Consider the following 16710-nt stretch of genomic DNA (forward strand, 5'->3'; position numbering starts at 1 on the left):
AACCCAAAATACATCATAGATGGAGGCCAAACTACCGTTGGAGACCAGCAAAAGCGGAGGAGGTCGGTGGAGAGCGGCAAAAGCAGCATCAACGTGACCCAACGTTGGCGCGTGAGGAGCACGCTCCGGCGAAGGAAGGTCCGATGATGAAGCTGCTGCCGGTGGATTGAAGTTGGAGGACCATGGAACCTGATGGAGTGGAGGTTTAGATAGAAAGGCCTCCTGAAGTTAGTAGGTCTGAGTTGGAAAAACTCAAATCTAAAAACTTCAAGATACCGGAAGAGCCATGACTTAAAACGGGAAGAGGAGCGGAAAACCGATCCGACAAGAGAGGAGCCGTCACTGGTGATGTACCTGGTGGATAGAATCTCCGAAGCTAGAGAAACTTCTAGTCAAAGCAGAAAGCTTGCTGGTTGGTTGGTTCGAGAGAAAACTCTCAATGTTTTAGGTTGGTTGGTTGTTTGGACAGAAAGAGGAGAAAGTGGGAGGAAGAGGGGTGTAACAGGGAGGGAGAGAGAGAGAGAAAGAGAGAGAGAGAGAGAGGGGGGAGGGGGGGAGGGGGGGTGAAGCTTTTATGTCGACTTACAGAGAACAAATATCACAGAGAGGAGAGAGAACATAGCTTTTACAAAATTGATTAGCCGTTTTAATGCAGTGCACAAGGTCATCAACCAGAGAAATACCACCACAAGGGAAAAGGAAAATGCGATATATATTTCCAACTACTTGCTCTCAAGTGGAATATCATTGATATTGCTTTGAAAATTACCATAAAATTTTGGACGGGTTATTCTGTATGAATATATCAATACTGTTACATCAGACAGTAAACACTTTAAAGTACATGTAGCATTTCTCAAAGGAAAATTAATATGTTAATTTTGTTCATCTTAGTGCTGTGAAACAAGATACCTGGCTAGAATGATTTACACATTTTACAAAGGACCATGGACTGAGCTTCAAATATTAATTTCTAAGAGACATAGAAACAAACAAAATGTAGTTAGTTTGACATTCAAGTCAGGACTTAGCTGCCCGAAAATTTTGTCTTGTGGGCAGCCTCCACTTCAATATACTATTGGATGCTAATAAATCGGGCAACCAAATGTTCTTCAAACTTTCATTCTTTTAGCCGGACCTTGATCAATAACGGGATCAACTACAGGAGGTTGTGGTTCTCCTCCTGCTTGCTGGCCTTCGGGTCCTTTCTCTGCATCTGCAGTGGGAGGGGGAACATAGCCTTCCGGAAATGGTGGCGGAGGGGGAGCTGGTGGTAACTGCCAAACAGAGAGTAGAAGGAAGAAAAAACTTAGTATTAAGTGTTTGACGAGAATTCAAATTTACAAACTATAAAAAATCTGTGGCCTGCAACCAAACTGAGAACCAACTCAACCAATTATATTGACAGTAAAAACATTTTTCTTTGGCTAGGACAGTAATTCATCTATGCAAGAATAAGAAACTGATAATCATGGTCTTGCATCTACTTTGAGCTTCCATAGACAACAAATTAGCCAGTGTAAAAAACATAAAAAGAACAATGATCTTACCAGAATAAGATATAAGAAATACATAAATGCCTTGAGGGGTTACATTTGCCAGTAACTCAAATTGGAGGAGAAACTAAGGTGTGCATATGAACTAGCATATATACTAATGCAAAGGCTATTCAATTGAATTGAGTTCAAGCATAGATTCAACATATTGCCACAAGTACCCAAGCTATCTAATGAATTCTCTTCTAATGCAATGGCCCATAAAGATGGTAAAAAAAAAAAAAATCTTCAATGGAGTAAGAGAAAATTTCTAGAGATATAGAGAAGTTACCTTGCGTTGCAAGGATGCAAGAATATGATCTACTCGCTTAACTTCCTTGAAATTAATTGTCTCTTTAGTAACCTTTGATTCCGAGGCTGCACTCTCATTTTCAGCATCAGCTGCATCAGAAATGACAACAAAACATATAACACGTTACAATGACATATAAAAAAGGAGAAAAGGTCACAATCAAAATGGCAAATGCATAAATGCTCATATACATGTGTGTGCACCACAGACACACAGATGGTGACAAACTGTCTCAGGTTCAGAATGACCAAGACCTAACTGTTATCATCAATATCATAATACCACCAAGCCAGCCACACATGCTTAAGCAAGATCGCAAAATCTAACCAAAGCTGTTTACTCTCAGAGCAATGTGATAAAAATGAGAACTTTTACGGCATGACTGTGTGATAGATAAGACAATAAAAAGGTCAACAAGAAATGAATCAACAAAATTGTCAGATGTTTGCACCAATTAGGAAAAAGATAAGAGCGTGTTGGACATGTTTTTCATCATGTGCAGTCAAATACCAACAATTACAGTGACAAATATAACAATTAAATGTGTGCCACCACATGGGGGTGAGACCAACCGAGCTATCCCTAAACAACACAATGGCCATAAGTTGTAAGGCCTTGTTGAGTTTCGTTCATTACCATCCATAGAGGAGAACAAAACCAAGATTCTCATGCTCTTTAAAAGAAATCTCAATTACGAATCTTGAAAGGAGGTGCCCTTATTCTTACGGCGGAAGGAGGTGCCATTTGAGATAGAACTTGGTAGCATTCCTTGTTACATAGGTGATAATACACCTAAAACTAATGTAATCCAAACTTATGTGGTGACACACTGACACGCATACAGAAACTAAATTGAGAAAAAAATATGGGCATTAGATCAAGCAACCATGTCTAGCAAACAAAACAAGCAATTTCCACCTAAATTATCACAATAATGAGATTACTCATAGTTTAGATTTAAATTGATCACATCCCAGATGGAATATTCAAAATCACAATTCTAAGAGTTAAAAGCAATTAAATTCAAATAAACCATGCTCTTAATTAATAATATAATAAACCCAAAGGTGTACCGATACACCTATCTACTAAAGCTCTAGAGCTACACCCTTCCATATGGCTAACACAACCATTTTTTTGAATGCTCTTTTTTTTTTTTTTTTAAGTAATCGAGATATCATTAAAAGTATAAGGCGCTCCCACAAAAATTGGAAGTATACAAGAAAAGCACCTAACTAGATAGCAAAAAACGAACAAGAAAATCGCTAAAACTAAGCGACAAAGGGTACACAAAGGCCATCGTCCAAAGATATAAAGTATGAAGAAAAGAAGCTAAAATATCATCCAAAGACCTCTTCAAGTCCTTGAAACACCTATTATTCATTTCCTTTCAAACACATCAAAGAAGACATGTCGGCACCATCTTCCAAATCGCAGCACTCTTCGGCCTCCCAGACGCTTACCAACAAGCAAACAAGTCACTAACTCTCCTAGGTATAACCCAAGACAAACCAAAACGTGTAAAGAGAGCACTCCATAGAGCATAAGCCACATCGCAATGAAGAAGAAGATGATTCACCGATTCTCCATTACGCTTGCACATGCAACATCTATCCACCAAAATAACATGCCTCTTCCTGAGATTATTCATTGTAAGGATCTTACCTAGAGCCGCCAAGCACGCAAAAAAAGCCGTTTGCGTAGGAGCCTGAGTTTGCCACACACTCTTCCAAGGAAAGTGACTCCCCACAGAGCAAGCCAAAGGGCTAAAGAAAGACCCGACCTTGAATAAGTCTTTTTTGGAGGATACCCACCACAGGCTATTTTCACTACCTTTTTTTTTTTTTTTTTTTTTTTTTTGAGAAGTAAATGAAATTTTATAAAAAGCATAAGGCGCCCCTATAAGTACACTAAAAATATACACAAGAAAACGCCTAAGAAGGCATAGAAAAACAAACAAGAAAATTAGAATAACTAATAGACATGGGTGACAAAAAGGCCTTCGTCCAAAGATACAACATATGAAAAAACGTGGCTAAAAATCCTCCATGGAATTCTCTAAGTCTTCGAAACACCTAAGATTTCTCTCCTTCCAAACACACCAAAGAATGCAAATAGGCACCATCTTCCAAACTGTAGCACTCCTTGACCTACTCGCCTTCCGCCAACATGCAAATAAATCGACAACTCTTCTAGGCATAACCCAAGACATACCAAACCGAGAACAGACATGATTCCACAAAGTAGAAGCCACATCACAGTGAAGAAGAAGGTAGTCCATAGATTCCCCGTCTCTTTTACACAAGTAGCATCTATCCACAATGATGATCTTTCGCTTCCTGAGATTATCCATTGTAAGAATCTTCCCTAGGGTTGCCGACCACGCAAAGAAAGTCGCTCTCGAAGGAGCCTGAGTCCGCCACACACTCTTCCAAGGGAAACGACTACCCTCACAGCTAGCCAAAGATCTGAAATATGACTTAACCTTGAACACACATTTCTTGGAAGGGACCCACCAAAGCCTATCTGCACGATCTCCACTCACCATGGCTAAATGTAACACATGAAAGAAGGAGGCAAAGACACCCACTTCCCAATCATGCGCCTCTCTAACAAAGCCCACGTTCTATTGAATAGAGCCGCCCAAAACCTCCATATCATCTGAGATGGAAGCATCCTTCATCTGAGCAATACCAAAAAGAACAGGAAAGGCTTCCTTCAACACCATATCCCCGCATCATAGATCATGCCAAAATTTTGTCCTAACCCCATCCCCCACCTCCAATCTAGAAAAACCAGAGAAAATTCCTCCACCTTTTCCTGATATTCTTCCATAGCCCCACCCCATAGACACCTACAGGCTCGCGGGAGCACTACTCACCCCACAAACTACCATACTTGGAATCCACTGCAACTCTCCACCAAGCTTCTCTCTCTATTCCATACCACCACAACCATTTACCTAACAAAGCATGGTTGAACATCAACAAATTCCGAATACCCAACCCCCCTACTGAAATTGGGGAATAGACCTTTGACCACCTCACCAAATAGGAGGAAGAGACTCCGCAAATTACGCAACTGAGAAGAATGAGCATTACAAAAAATTAGAGTATCATCTGCAAACAGAAGATGCAAAAAATCTGAGTCACCTACTTTAAAACCTTCCAACAAACCCCCACTAACTACAGCTGAGATCATGAGGCTCAAGGCTTCCATCACAAATTCAAACAAAAAGGGTGACAAAGGATCCCCTTGTCTCAGACCTCGGGAGCTACTGAAAAAACCATAAGGGGAGCCATTGATTAACACCGAAAACCGCATAGATGACATACAATGAGCTATCCACGTACACCACTTTTCCCCAAAGCCACACCTCCTCAACATATACAAAAGAAAATCCCAGTTAACATGATCGTATGCTTTCTCCAAGTCCATTTTACAAATGACGCCTGGCACCCCCGATCTAAGCCTGCTATTAATGCATTCATTAGCAATAAGTATCGGATCAAGAATCTGCCTCCCTTTGATGAAGGCGCTCTGAGATTTGGATATGACCTTCTCCAAGACTGACTTCAATTTGTTTGCTAGAACTTTAGCAATAATCTTGTAGATGCCTCCCACTAGACTAATAGGCTGAAAATCTTTGATGGAGTTAGCCCCTAGAACCTTCGGAATAAGAGAAATAAACGAAGCATTCAGGCTCTTCTCAAACAAACCTCTGGAATGAAATTCATAAAAAGCCTTCATAAGGTCCACTCTCACGACATCCCAGCACGCTTGGAAGAAAGCCATAGAAAAGCCATCAGGACCCGATGCCTCATCACCATTCATAGCTGACACTACCTTCTTGACCTCCTCCTCTTCGAACGCTCTCTCCAGGCAGCTAGCATCAGAATCTGAAATAGAATCAAAGGAAATACCATCCACCGTAGGCCTCCACCTACTCGGCTCATGAAGGAGCTTTTGATAGAACTCAACCACGTGTTCGCCAATTTCTATCTTATTAGACGAAAGAGTATCCCCAATCAATAAAGAGTCAATAGAGTTGTACCTTCTGTTTGAATTTGCTATGGAGTGGAAGAATTTAGTACACTTGTCCCCTTCTTTTAACCACAAGACCCTTGATTTTTGCCGCCAACTCACCTCCTTCAAAAGAGAGCACCTCTCTATCTCTCTGACTATCTCTGTTTTCTTCTGAAGCTTCCTCCTCAACTAAAGCCCTACTTCCTTCAATAGAATCAAAAGCCTGAAGTTCTTCAAACAACTTCCTCTTGTTCCTCTCTACCTTACCAAAAACCTCTTCATTCCAAATCTTCAAATCCTTTTTCAGGGCCTTTAGTTTACAAGCTAAGGCAAAACTAGGAGTACCTTGAAACGAGTAAGAATCCCACCATTGTTTCACCTTCCCCACAAAGCCTTCCGCTTTAAGCCACATGTTCTCAAATTTGAAAGGCCTGCTCCCCCTAGAGATGTCACAACAATCAAGAAGAATAAAATGGTCTGAATAAAGATGGTGAAGCCTCTTTTGAGACGACATAGGAAACCGAGCTTCCCAATCTGGGGAGACTAGAAAACGATCAATCCTAGACCAAACAGGGGGATCAAAAGTGCATGACCAGGTAAAAGCACCACCAACGAGAGGAAAGTCCATGAGACCCTGCTCAGAGATAAAATCAAAGAAAACTCTCATAGCAAACCTACAACCCTCACCAGACCTTTCACTAGGGAAACAAGCACATTGAAATCGCCTACTATACACCACGGCAAGCTCCACCAACTAAGGATCCCAGCCAACTCATCCCAGAGCATACTCCTATCAATATCAGAATTCGGACCGTAAACACCTGCAAAAGCCCAGACGAATCGATCCACTACATTCCTAAAGGAAACTGCGAGAGTGAAAACCCCCAAACAAACATTAACTTTCTCCACCACCCTTTTATCCTACATGATCAATATGCCCCCTGAGGCCCCACTGGAGTCTAGCCAGCACCAATACACATGATTGCAGCCCCAAAGATTGCGCACAAAGCTACTCGAAATATCATGAACCTTTGTTTCTTGGAAGCAAATAATATCTGCCTTCCTATCTCTGAGCAAGTTACTAATCCTAAGGCATTTGTTCCTCTTATTCAGCCCCCTCACATTCCAAGACAGAATTCTTGGCTTCATAACACAATTGGATGACCCCTCGTCTTCCTTTTCCCACGGCTTGAGCATGAGCCTCTAGCTTCGTAGTTAATGGAGCACTCCAAATTCTTTACCTCCATTTTTCCCTTCTTACCCCCACATGACAGAGCTCCCTCCTCTTCAATACGACGTTCCTCTTCAATAAAGACAAGAAAGCCAACAATTGTAGCTTATGACCCTCAAACGATATCCCTAAAATGGGATAAATCGCATTCGCACGCTGAATGACCCAATCAGAGTAACCTGAGAGATCCCCCTCTGAATTAGAATAGGTATTAAGAGGAGACACCGTTCCCAACCTAGCTTCTCTTTTCATCACATCCACTTCCCAGAGAACCTTCCCACTTTCTGCCACTGCAATAGTCTGATCACTCTCTTGAAACACAACCAAATCTGAGCACCCAGTTGGCTGGCTGTTGGAGTTCCCCACACCATCCTTTGCCTACAGAAATAGATAATCGTGAAGGGGATTCAACGGCATCCCCCACCCATTCAACCCAGAGACTACTAGCTCCCCTAAAAAGTTCCTTTGCCAAGCAAATGATCCTCCACCGACACTTCCTGAACATGGACCAAAAGGCCTAGACATCCGATCCCTACCTTCAGCCACCGCACGCAGCATTTCTGTCGGCACTTGAAAAAGATCTACAAGACCGTCGACCCTGCTCTTGCTCACCGCCTGGTTCTACACCGGTAGGACCCTCGCCAGCAACATGACTACCATCGACTAGCCGATAGCCACAACAGACATCAAATCCATCAGATCCGAAGAATCCGTAGGACCCACCGATCCACCCACTAAAAGTGAATTACCTGAGAGCAACGACGATCGCAGCACAACCGGAGGAACAACGGAAGACGATGTCGCCTCTAAATCGCTGGACTGACCCACGTCCCTCCTCACCGGCAACCGGTTCGAGCTTGAAGACTAGCCCACGTTCATCCTCAGCCACGGCCGGTCCGAGCTAGAAAGGGCTTGTGAACTAGGCTGGGCTGGTGCTACGCTCTTAGGTTCCACGCCCCTGTCCAACTTTGAACAATGACTAAGTTCAACCTGGAAAAAAGAAGCAAAGACATCTATTTTCCGGTCATGAGCTTCTCTAGAAAAGCTCACGCTCCACTGATTAGAACCACCCAAGAGCTCCAAATTATCCGCAATAGAAGTATCCTTCGCTCGAGCAATTCCAAATAAAACAGGAAAAGCTTCTTTAAGAACTATATACCCATACCACATATCATGTCAAAATTTGGTCCTAGCCCCATCCCCCACCTCAAATCTAAAAAGGCCTATGAAAATCTCCCACCCTTTCCTAATGTTCTTCCACAACCCCACCCCAAAGGCACCTACAGGCTCTAAGGAGCACCATCCTCTCTATAAACTGCCAAACTTGGAATCCACTGCAATTCTCCACCAAGGTTCCCTCTCAATCCCATAACGCTACAACCAATTGCCTAACAGAGCCTGGTTGAACAACACCAAATTTCTAATACCCATCCCGCCTTTTGAAACATGTATAAATATATACATTTACATTTATTTATTTATTTATATTTACATGTATAAATATAGCACGATGAAAATAAATGGAGAATCACTTTGGCACCAATAAAAGAGGAAAGGCACCATTTTGGGGCAAATGGAGCATAATGAAAAGGAGCAAAATCAGAAGCAAGCAAATACCATATCCAATCTTCTCCAGCTTTGAGGCAGCAGTTGTAAAAGCCTTTGATATAAAATAGAGAGCCCGTCCCTGCAACAGAAGTACATAAACAAGATGAACTAAGAGTTGACCCTCCAAAATTCAAATATTAACGATAACAATGAAATATCATTTCAAAGTAGACTTTCTATTTTATAAGTAGAATGTAGACATCTAATTTTGCCATATCACTCTCTGGAATCTGCACTGATATTTACAATGCCAACTTCTACTCTTAAAAGAATAATAGCTAACTACAGCTTCCATATCGCAATAATTTAGCATAAGCATGAATACATTTGGTTTTAGGAAACACAGGTTTCCATGAATACATTTGGCTTTAGGAAAAACAGGTTTTCATGAATACATTAGGCTTTAGTAATGCAAATTTCATTCCATTAAGTGCTGAAATGTTCATATTGTGTGCACTTTTCAAGAATATTATAATGAGGAAAGGGGAAACATAAGAACTTACAATTCGAGCAGCAAAAACATTGCAAAGCTGTGGTGTTTGGTAAATTGAACCATCCAGAATATAATAAGTCAGCATTGGTGTAACTTTCTCAGGACCATCCCTCTTTTGCTTGCGGATAACAAAAAGATGGGGCTCCATAACTTCATGTAGCATGTATTCTGTGCCTGTCATTTTCCTATTCAACAAAAACAAGCACAATCTTTAACAATGGCATAATTTAAACCTCCAGGGTCGGCCACATGAATCACAATCTTTAACAGTGCCTTAAAACTAGGTAACTAGAAGTGAAAATTGCTATCATCTTGCATCCAAAAGTAACTCTGAAACCATAGTTATTAAACCTGGACAGGGCTTTGACCTTGTGTAGTTCTTGGGTCACCAGATCACTGATTCAACCAGAGGGTCACAGTTCGAATCCCATTGCCATTTAAAATTTAATTAAAATAATGCTATTTATAAAAATAAGAAAAAATTAATAAAACACAAAACAACTGATGTTTTGATAAGTAAAAAACACCAAAAAAAACAAAAAAAAAACGCGCGCACACACACAAAACAACTTATATCACTTATTTCCAATAAAATCATTTAAATATATAATGACATACTTGACATAATATTTAATTGTTGAGCTCTGTTTATGCATGATATGTTTATTTGGACATTTGACATAACACTGCTTCTATAATGTAACTACAAGATTTGATGATCAAACATTGGGTTTAGCTTCATGAAAAGAAATATCAGGCTCATATCAAGAAACTCAATGCAAATAGCAATAGAGAAAGTTCGTTTAGGGAAGTATATGAAAAACTCATCAGATTTGACCAGTTCATACGCTTAACAGATCTAATTGAAGACCGGGAACAGTGTAGAGGCTAGGTCACTCAGTTCACGGTCTGGCCGCCCAGACCAGTTCAGGTTTAATAACAGTTAAAAGAAACAACCGAAGTTTTGATTACCCGTGTAAAAAAGTAGATTGAGATGGAGCAAAACATTCTTTATTAGATCGAGCTTACTGGCAATTAGCATGTTAACAATCATTTTCAAAGTCCATTACCAAGTTTGGGAAAACCCAACAAAATCATTGTCATCAACAAAACTATAGTTACAGAAGCACAAACCGTAAGAAAAAGAAGAAAAGATTCAACCCGCGGGGCTTACGAGAGGTGGGAGAGATCGAGGGGGTGAATGGAGCGCATGCGAAGCTGCTCGTTGTTGCAGGTCCAGTCGTAGAACGGTGAGAGGGCGAAGTAATCGAAGACGAGGTTGCGGTCAAGAGGGTAGGTGTTGAGCCATAGCTGGTCCCTGAAGCACATCCCCGTCATGTCCGTGCCCGGAGGCGCTGGCGGAGCCACTGGGCCCCCCTCCAACCCTGGCGGCCCAGGCCCCGCCTGTGGCGTCGCCATCTATGTATGCGGCAGTTGTGTGTGTGAGCTTCGAGTGTGATGCGAAGGCTTTTACAAAGCAGCCGTCGTTGTTTGGCTCGATCAACTTTAGCTAACTAATTGCAGCGGCGACATTTAAGGTTGTTAACGTAATAAACTATTTCGTTAGGGAATAGTGTTCTTGCGGCGATTGTTAAAATTGTCCATATAGTTCTCAAAGGATCGTAATTTCGCCGTTAGTTGTTTGTACAAAATTTAGATTTTGTTGGGGGTCCATGTTTAGACTTTTTGAATAGAATAATTATTCTCAGGAATATCTAATTAATTGATTTTTTCATTTTTTAAAATAGATATTCCACAAGAATACATATTCTTCATATTGAGAAATAGCGATTCCTATTATAAACGAGAAGAATAACTATTTGTTTCATTTGGGAATAAAAAAACATTGCATCATTCTTCCAACAAAAACTCCAACGCGCTGACTTATAAACAATTGTAAGTAAAAAATATTTAAATTTTTAGCGTGATACTACTACATATAACAACATCACTCAAAAAAAAAAAAAAACCTTGATTATTGGCAATTTTTTTCTAGATGGTTTTTAAAACCGTCTATAAAAAATAAATTACGACGGTTTGGTCAAGCTGTCTGGAAGTTTACAAATGGTTTCAATGAAACCGTCTAATTTTTTTTTTTATTATTATTATTATTTTTTATGTTTGGACGGTTTTAATCAAACTGTCTGGAAAAAATTTCTAGATCTGGCCACAAATTGCTATCCATGTCACTCTCCTCAAAACAATCCTAGACATAGATAACATCGCCCAGAAGTCAACGGTGGAAAGGCTTCTTCTTCATCGGCTTCGTCGTCGTGGGCTCCCTTCGCGCCGATGATCGGGTCGAAGCCTCTGACTCGATTGCTCTTTGTATGTGATTCCCCACGACTCCAAAGGCATCAAAAGAAAATTAAAAAACAAGGGCAAGAAAGTGACGACATGAAACACTGGTAAGAAAGATCTCAAATTTCTTTTTGTTGTGTTCAACTTGTTGGTTGCGAGCTGCTTCGTACGTGTTGGAGATGCAAGTAGCCATGTTTGGTAGCGAGGATTGAGAAAAACTAGAGCTTTTGGGAAAATCTGCTGCCTTTGGAGTCGTGGGTTTGTGGGTGGTGGGTCTCGGTTTCCGGTTTGGGTGGGGCAAGGAGAGGGGCAGCGGGATTGCCGTGGGTGGGCCCGGTGTGGCTGTGATGGGGCTGGGTGGCCTGTTGATGGTTGGCAATGGTGTCTATTGGCGGTGTCAAGGATGAGGAAGTGCGATCTCGTGGACCTTCGGGACGAAAATTCCCGTATCATTTTATAATTAATGATATATATATACACGTATAATTTTATAATTAATGATATATATATACATATATATATATATAAAAGAAAAGGAAAAGAAAAAAATTGTGACAGAAATTGCATGGATAAAAAAAAAAAGTTATTAATTTTGGACGGTCCAGGCCAAATCGTCTAGCTGGTTTGGCCCAAACCGTCCATAACCCGAATTCCCGACCCATATTTTTGGACGGTTTTAAATCGTCCAGAATAAGCCGTCTGGACTTTGTTCTAGATGGTTTTTTGTCATTTTTGAATGGTTTGAAGAAATCTTGATTTTTTTGTAGTGTCAGAACTCTCGCAGCGAAAATATTATCCTTTTTACATTTCAAACTCATCTGAAATGCAATATACCATAATTTCTAAATAAACTTCAACTTATATAAATATTAAAATTGTTATTAAATAATTAATATTCATATCTAAATATGGTTCTCAAAAGGTGCACAAGCGGCGCATCAAATTTTCTATAAAATTGACTATTATAAGTCGGCCCTTTTCAAAAGACTATGGTTTCCTTCAGCCTCAAGCACAAAATTAGAACACGCGTACGGGTTTTCATCATTTTCCTCTTCAGCAATATTTTTAAAATTATCATAATTTTACAGATATATGTGTGAGTCTACTGATTATCAGGTTTAAGTATATTGCTCATTTAATAATATGAGCCCCTTTTGAAAAATACATCTAATCAAGTTTATGAATACAACTACCAGTACACCGAGTTTTCAAAATAGAGTTTGCCAACAAAATGTCATACCTATTAAAATGACCACTTGAATAGAGAGATTCGTATATATATAAAACCTCATATTTTCACTTCCACTTGACCAATGAAGTTTGCTAAGTATATTTCCCTATCTAACCACTAGGTTGGTACAATTTATCTCACTTATAGCTTTGAGATACTAAGTGTATAACCTCACTTAATTGTTGGGTTGTTTGGTAACTTTCTTTCCTTGTTCGTAACATGTGTAACATCAGGGTGTTAGGCTTATACTTCCCCTCGTAACCATTGGGCTTTCACATGCATTATTTACACATAAATTATCATTCATTTCGCATGCAATATCACAACTTTAATTTTGGCAAAACTTATTTTCCTTCCAAAATTCAACCTATTTTTTAGATGAAACATTTTCTACGAAAACCACATTTTCCTTTAAAACACATGTAAAACATGTCAAAATATATTCATATTCATTATAAAATTACAAGGTTCAATAAAATCATATATATTGTGCTTTTGTAAAATAATGCAGGGTGAGTAATTTTATACTTATAACTTATATATGCTTAAACTCTCAAACTGAATCCTTAATCCATACTTTCTCCGTATTTATTCCACATCTAACTGTTAGACTCAAATATCTATTTCGAAACCCTACGCCTTATTCAAATCCTAGGGTCCTCAAATACCTCAAGAAACATTATTTCAATTTGTTCTGATTGATCTCTTTCAGTCGGGGATCAATTGAGAATCTACCGAAGGTCATTGAAACCCTATAAAACTTTCTGCTAGAGCTCGGTCGACCAAGACATCTACTGAGAAACCCTAAATTTTATGTGACTAGCTCGGTCGGCCATGGTACCTAAGATAGTAGCAATAATCTTGCAAATTAACTGTCTCGAAACCTCGATCTTCGGCCACTTTCCACGTTAACGGGTCATTAGTCATGGTATAATAATATATATACAACAAAACGTACCGATTAAAATCATAAAAAGTGTTTAACTTTTAAATCTAAGACCAAAACTAAGATATTCTAAAAATACTATTTTTATGCTTTGTTTTCATCTTAAAATATTTTGGCAACATAAAGACGTGTTTACGTGCGTAAACGAATCGCATGTAGAACCATTTTTACTGGAACAAACTTTAAAAACTTCTTTTAATAAACCTACCCAATAATACATAACAACTTACATAGTTATAATAATTTGGGCAGCATCTTTACGGTATAAACATACTTACGTACGTACTCTACAATCCTATACTAGCATCTGAACAACATTATAGCAATTGTAGAGTAGCCACATATAAATTTATATGGGCATTATAGTAATATCTAATTGTAGCTCATATTACCATCTAGGCATTACAACTACACTATAAACATACTGTATAATAAAGTATAATCTATTTGGTCATTATAATATCGTATTTAAAACTCTAACTAGCTTAATAAATAGAGGCTAGAGTTTTAGAAATGATACCTGAAAATTCCGCTTTGATAATGTAACGCCTCTAAAATTAATTAACTATAATAATTAACTTGGAGTGTTACTCGTAGTGCTCACAATATAACTAACTATATATGGTATGAAAGAGTTGAGGAAAAAAATTGTTACTATCACAGATTATTTTTCGAATGATGTCTCACACACTTGTACATGGTTTGAGACTTAATTTATTTGTATTATGTACTCTTTAAACTTTACAGATTACATGATTGAGTTAAACTAGGTTTAAGATTACAATAGATTATTGGATTAGAAAGATGATTATTTGATGTTTGATGTTGAGTCTGACTCTCATCACTTTGTTGTTTGTCTTCAGCGTGTTTGGATTGAATGGAAGTCGAGCTTGATATGGTTGGTTTTGATAATGTTCTTATAGTTATGACTATAATTATTATATACTTCTAGCTTCATTTAGTCCCACCTTTCTTGTCTTTCCCTTTTTCGGATACAGTCAAATCTACATGTGAAACAACATTAGAAAGAAGAAAAAAAATATTATTATTGCAATTTAACAAAGGTAATTCTAATTGCAATATCCAACTAATATAAAGATATAATAATCAAGAGACAAAAGTTCAGTATATGATTAAATTTAGAGTTTGTTTGGGATTGTACGTTTGGAAATAGAGATTGTCTATTGAAAAAGCAAAAAAAAAAAAAAAAAAAAAAACCTCATTTTTAAACTTTTCCCAAAAGTGTGTTTTGACATTTTTTAGAACAAAAAAGTCAAAGAAGTATTTTTTTTTTTTTTTAAAGAAACAATCTTTTAGTTTGGCATAACTTTTTATATACTAAAAACACTTTTTCAACTTCTTAACGCAATATCAAACAGGCTTTTAGTATTTGGCTTATGTGCTGTAAGTAATTTAAGTGTAGCAAGATAATGGATCCTAGGCTGGGTAATGGCTCCCAGGGCAACATCCTGTGATGTAACTTACAAATATACAGACGTTTACCTGATTTTGGATAAATTGGATTGTAATGGATGTCTGCCCAAAAGTTCAATAAAAGAACTGCAAAATCCACAATTCATTAGTTATATGTATATATATTACCAAAGACATAAATTTAAGCCAGGCAAAGAAAGAAAGGGTATAAAAAATAATCGATTTTTCTTTTATTACATCTCTAGGCCAAGTCATACTTCAATTTCTTGAAAATATTACGTTCTTTAACATTGCATTGGAAAAAAATAATTGATGAGAATATAAGAAGTGGATATTGTGATACCATAAATATTATATTGGATCTCTTTGAACAAAAGTAGGCACGTACGTGTATCTTAGATTATCTTTAATTTCATTGCTGATAATATATTATTATTAGCCACGAAACCAGTTTGTTCTTGACAATATATTATGAGCCACTAATATAATTCATGTCCAAAATTATTCTTTTAGAAAAATTTCCAATATATTAATATTTTGTTTTTTTATATTTAATAACTTGGTATATTATCGTTTGTGGCTGAAAGTATTCTTCTTTGCAATACATTATTAATATTTTTTTTATTCTATATATATATATACACACACACGTAACATGAAATATTAAATCCAACGCATCATCATAAATAAATAAAACAAATTCATATGAAATCAAATAATTATGTTCTAAATTTGGTATACCAATTAAATACAAATATTCTTTATAACATATTCTCAACGACACCTCCAAACAAAAAATTGGTTTCTAACTGATATGTACTACTTTAATTCAGAAATGCCAAACTGTCGATATAGGTTGTTCTTAGAATGCCATGGATGTTGTATCAAGTATGCAATTGCTTCCAAAATGAAATCAATTTTAGTGCTTATACTAAACTATTTTAATGTTACATCAATTCTTTTAAAATTTCATAACACATTTTTTAGATTGAGAATTGAATAAATTAATTAAAACCTCATTGAAATACAAAAACTCTAGGACATACCTCAGGCAAGAACAAACTATTCAAGGAGGACCCTACCCACTACAAGCAAGAAAAAAAAATAATAATAAAAAAACATTAGGACAAAGACCACATGATTGATAAAGCTAACTGTTATCTTGAGTAATGGGCCGTCCATGCAAAGGAACAATACTAGTTTTTTTTTTTTTTTGATGAATGAGTTCTTTCATTGATCACAACAAAGAATACATACACACTCTAGCAATACAGCTAGAAACCCAGCAACTAACAAACACCAAAGCACTTACAAACCAAATCTGGAACCATCCAATAACAGCAGACTAAACCAAAATCTATCAATAGACACTATAATAGACAAAAAAAACTGAGTGTGCTATTAATGCAGAATATCAAACCCAATCCTCCAGTTTTCACAAAGAGAAAAATTAGAATCAAACTTATTGAACCTCCCTCTCAAACTGATTCTACTCTTAAGATCATTTCCAGCAAAAGGAGTCAAAATAGCTACTAAAAAATTACAAATTTTTATTTTAGCTACTCATTTTGCTATACACGCTCCAACAGTTT

General features: G+C 37.8%; 2 protein-coding genes across 2 annotated transcripts in view; both read right to left on the minus strand.

The window, feature by feature from the left end:
* Positions 1-715: 715 nt before the first annotated feature.
* LOC133864496 (mediator of RNA polymerase II transcription subunit 6-like) lies at positions 716-10720 on the minus strand. Its single transcript, XM_062300848.1, has 5 exons — positions 10381-10720; positions 9217-9391; positions 8723-8792; positions 1828-1937; positions 716-1277 (listed from the first exon to the last, which is right to left on the minus strand). Exons 1-5 carry the CDS (start codon positions 10623-10625, stop codon positions 1113-1115), a joined length of 765 nt encoding a protein of 254 aa, XP_062156832.1. The 5' UTR covers positions 10626-10720; the 3' UTR covers positions 716-1112.
* Positions 10721-14638: 3918 nt separating this feature from the next.
* Positions 14639-16710, minus strand: part of LOC133863154 (OVARIAN TUMOR DOMAIN-containing deubiquitinating enzyme 9-like) — a 36887-nt gene continuing 34815 nt past the window's right edge. Inside the window, exons 8-9 of the mRNA XM_062299137.1 lie at positions 15188-15244; positions 14639-14688 (exon numbers count right to left, since the gene is read on the minus strand). Coding sequence (XP_062155121.1) covers positions 14639-14688; positions 15188-15244 — 107 coding nt within the window. The remainder of the gene's footprint in view (positions 14689-15187; positions 15245-16710) is intronic.

Source organism: Alnus glutinosa, chromosome 3, assembly GCF_958979055.1.
Source record: "Alnus glutinosa chromosome 3, dhAlnGlut1.1, whole genome shotgun sequence".
Lineage (NCBI taxonomy): Eukaryota > Viridiplantae > Streptophyta > Magnoliopsida > Fagales > Betulaceae > Alnus > Alnus glutinosa.

What these genes read in the sequence shown, in the direction of transcription:
- LOC133864496 (XM_062300848.1), bottom strand. Translation starts at nt 10,625, where the DNA reads ATGGCGACGCCACAGGCGGGGCCTGGGCCGCCAGGGTTGGAGGGGGGC. An exon ending in CTCGATCTCTCCCACCTCTC is followed by an intron (nt 9,392 to 10,380) that starts GTAAGCCCCGCG and finishes TTTGTTGAATAG; the next exon opens with GAAAATGACAGGCACAGAAT. An exon ending in TTGCATCCTTGCAACGCAAG is followed by an intron (nt 1,278 to 1,827) that starts GTAACTTCTCTA and finishes TCTGTTTGGCAG; the next exon opens with TTACCACCAGCTCCCCCTCC.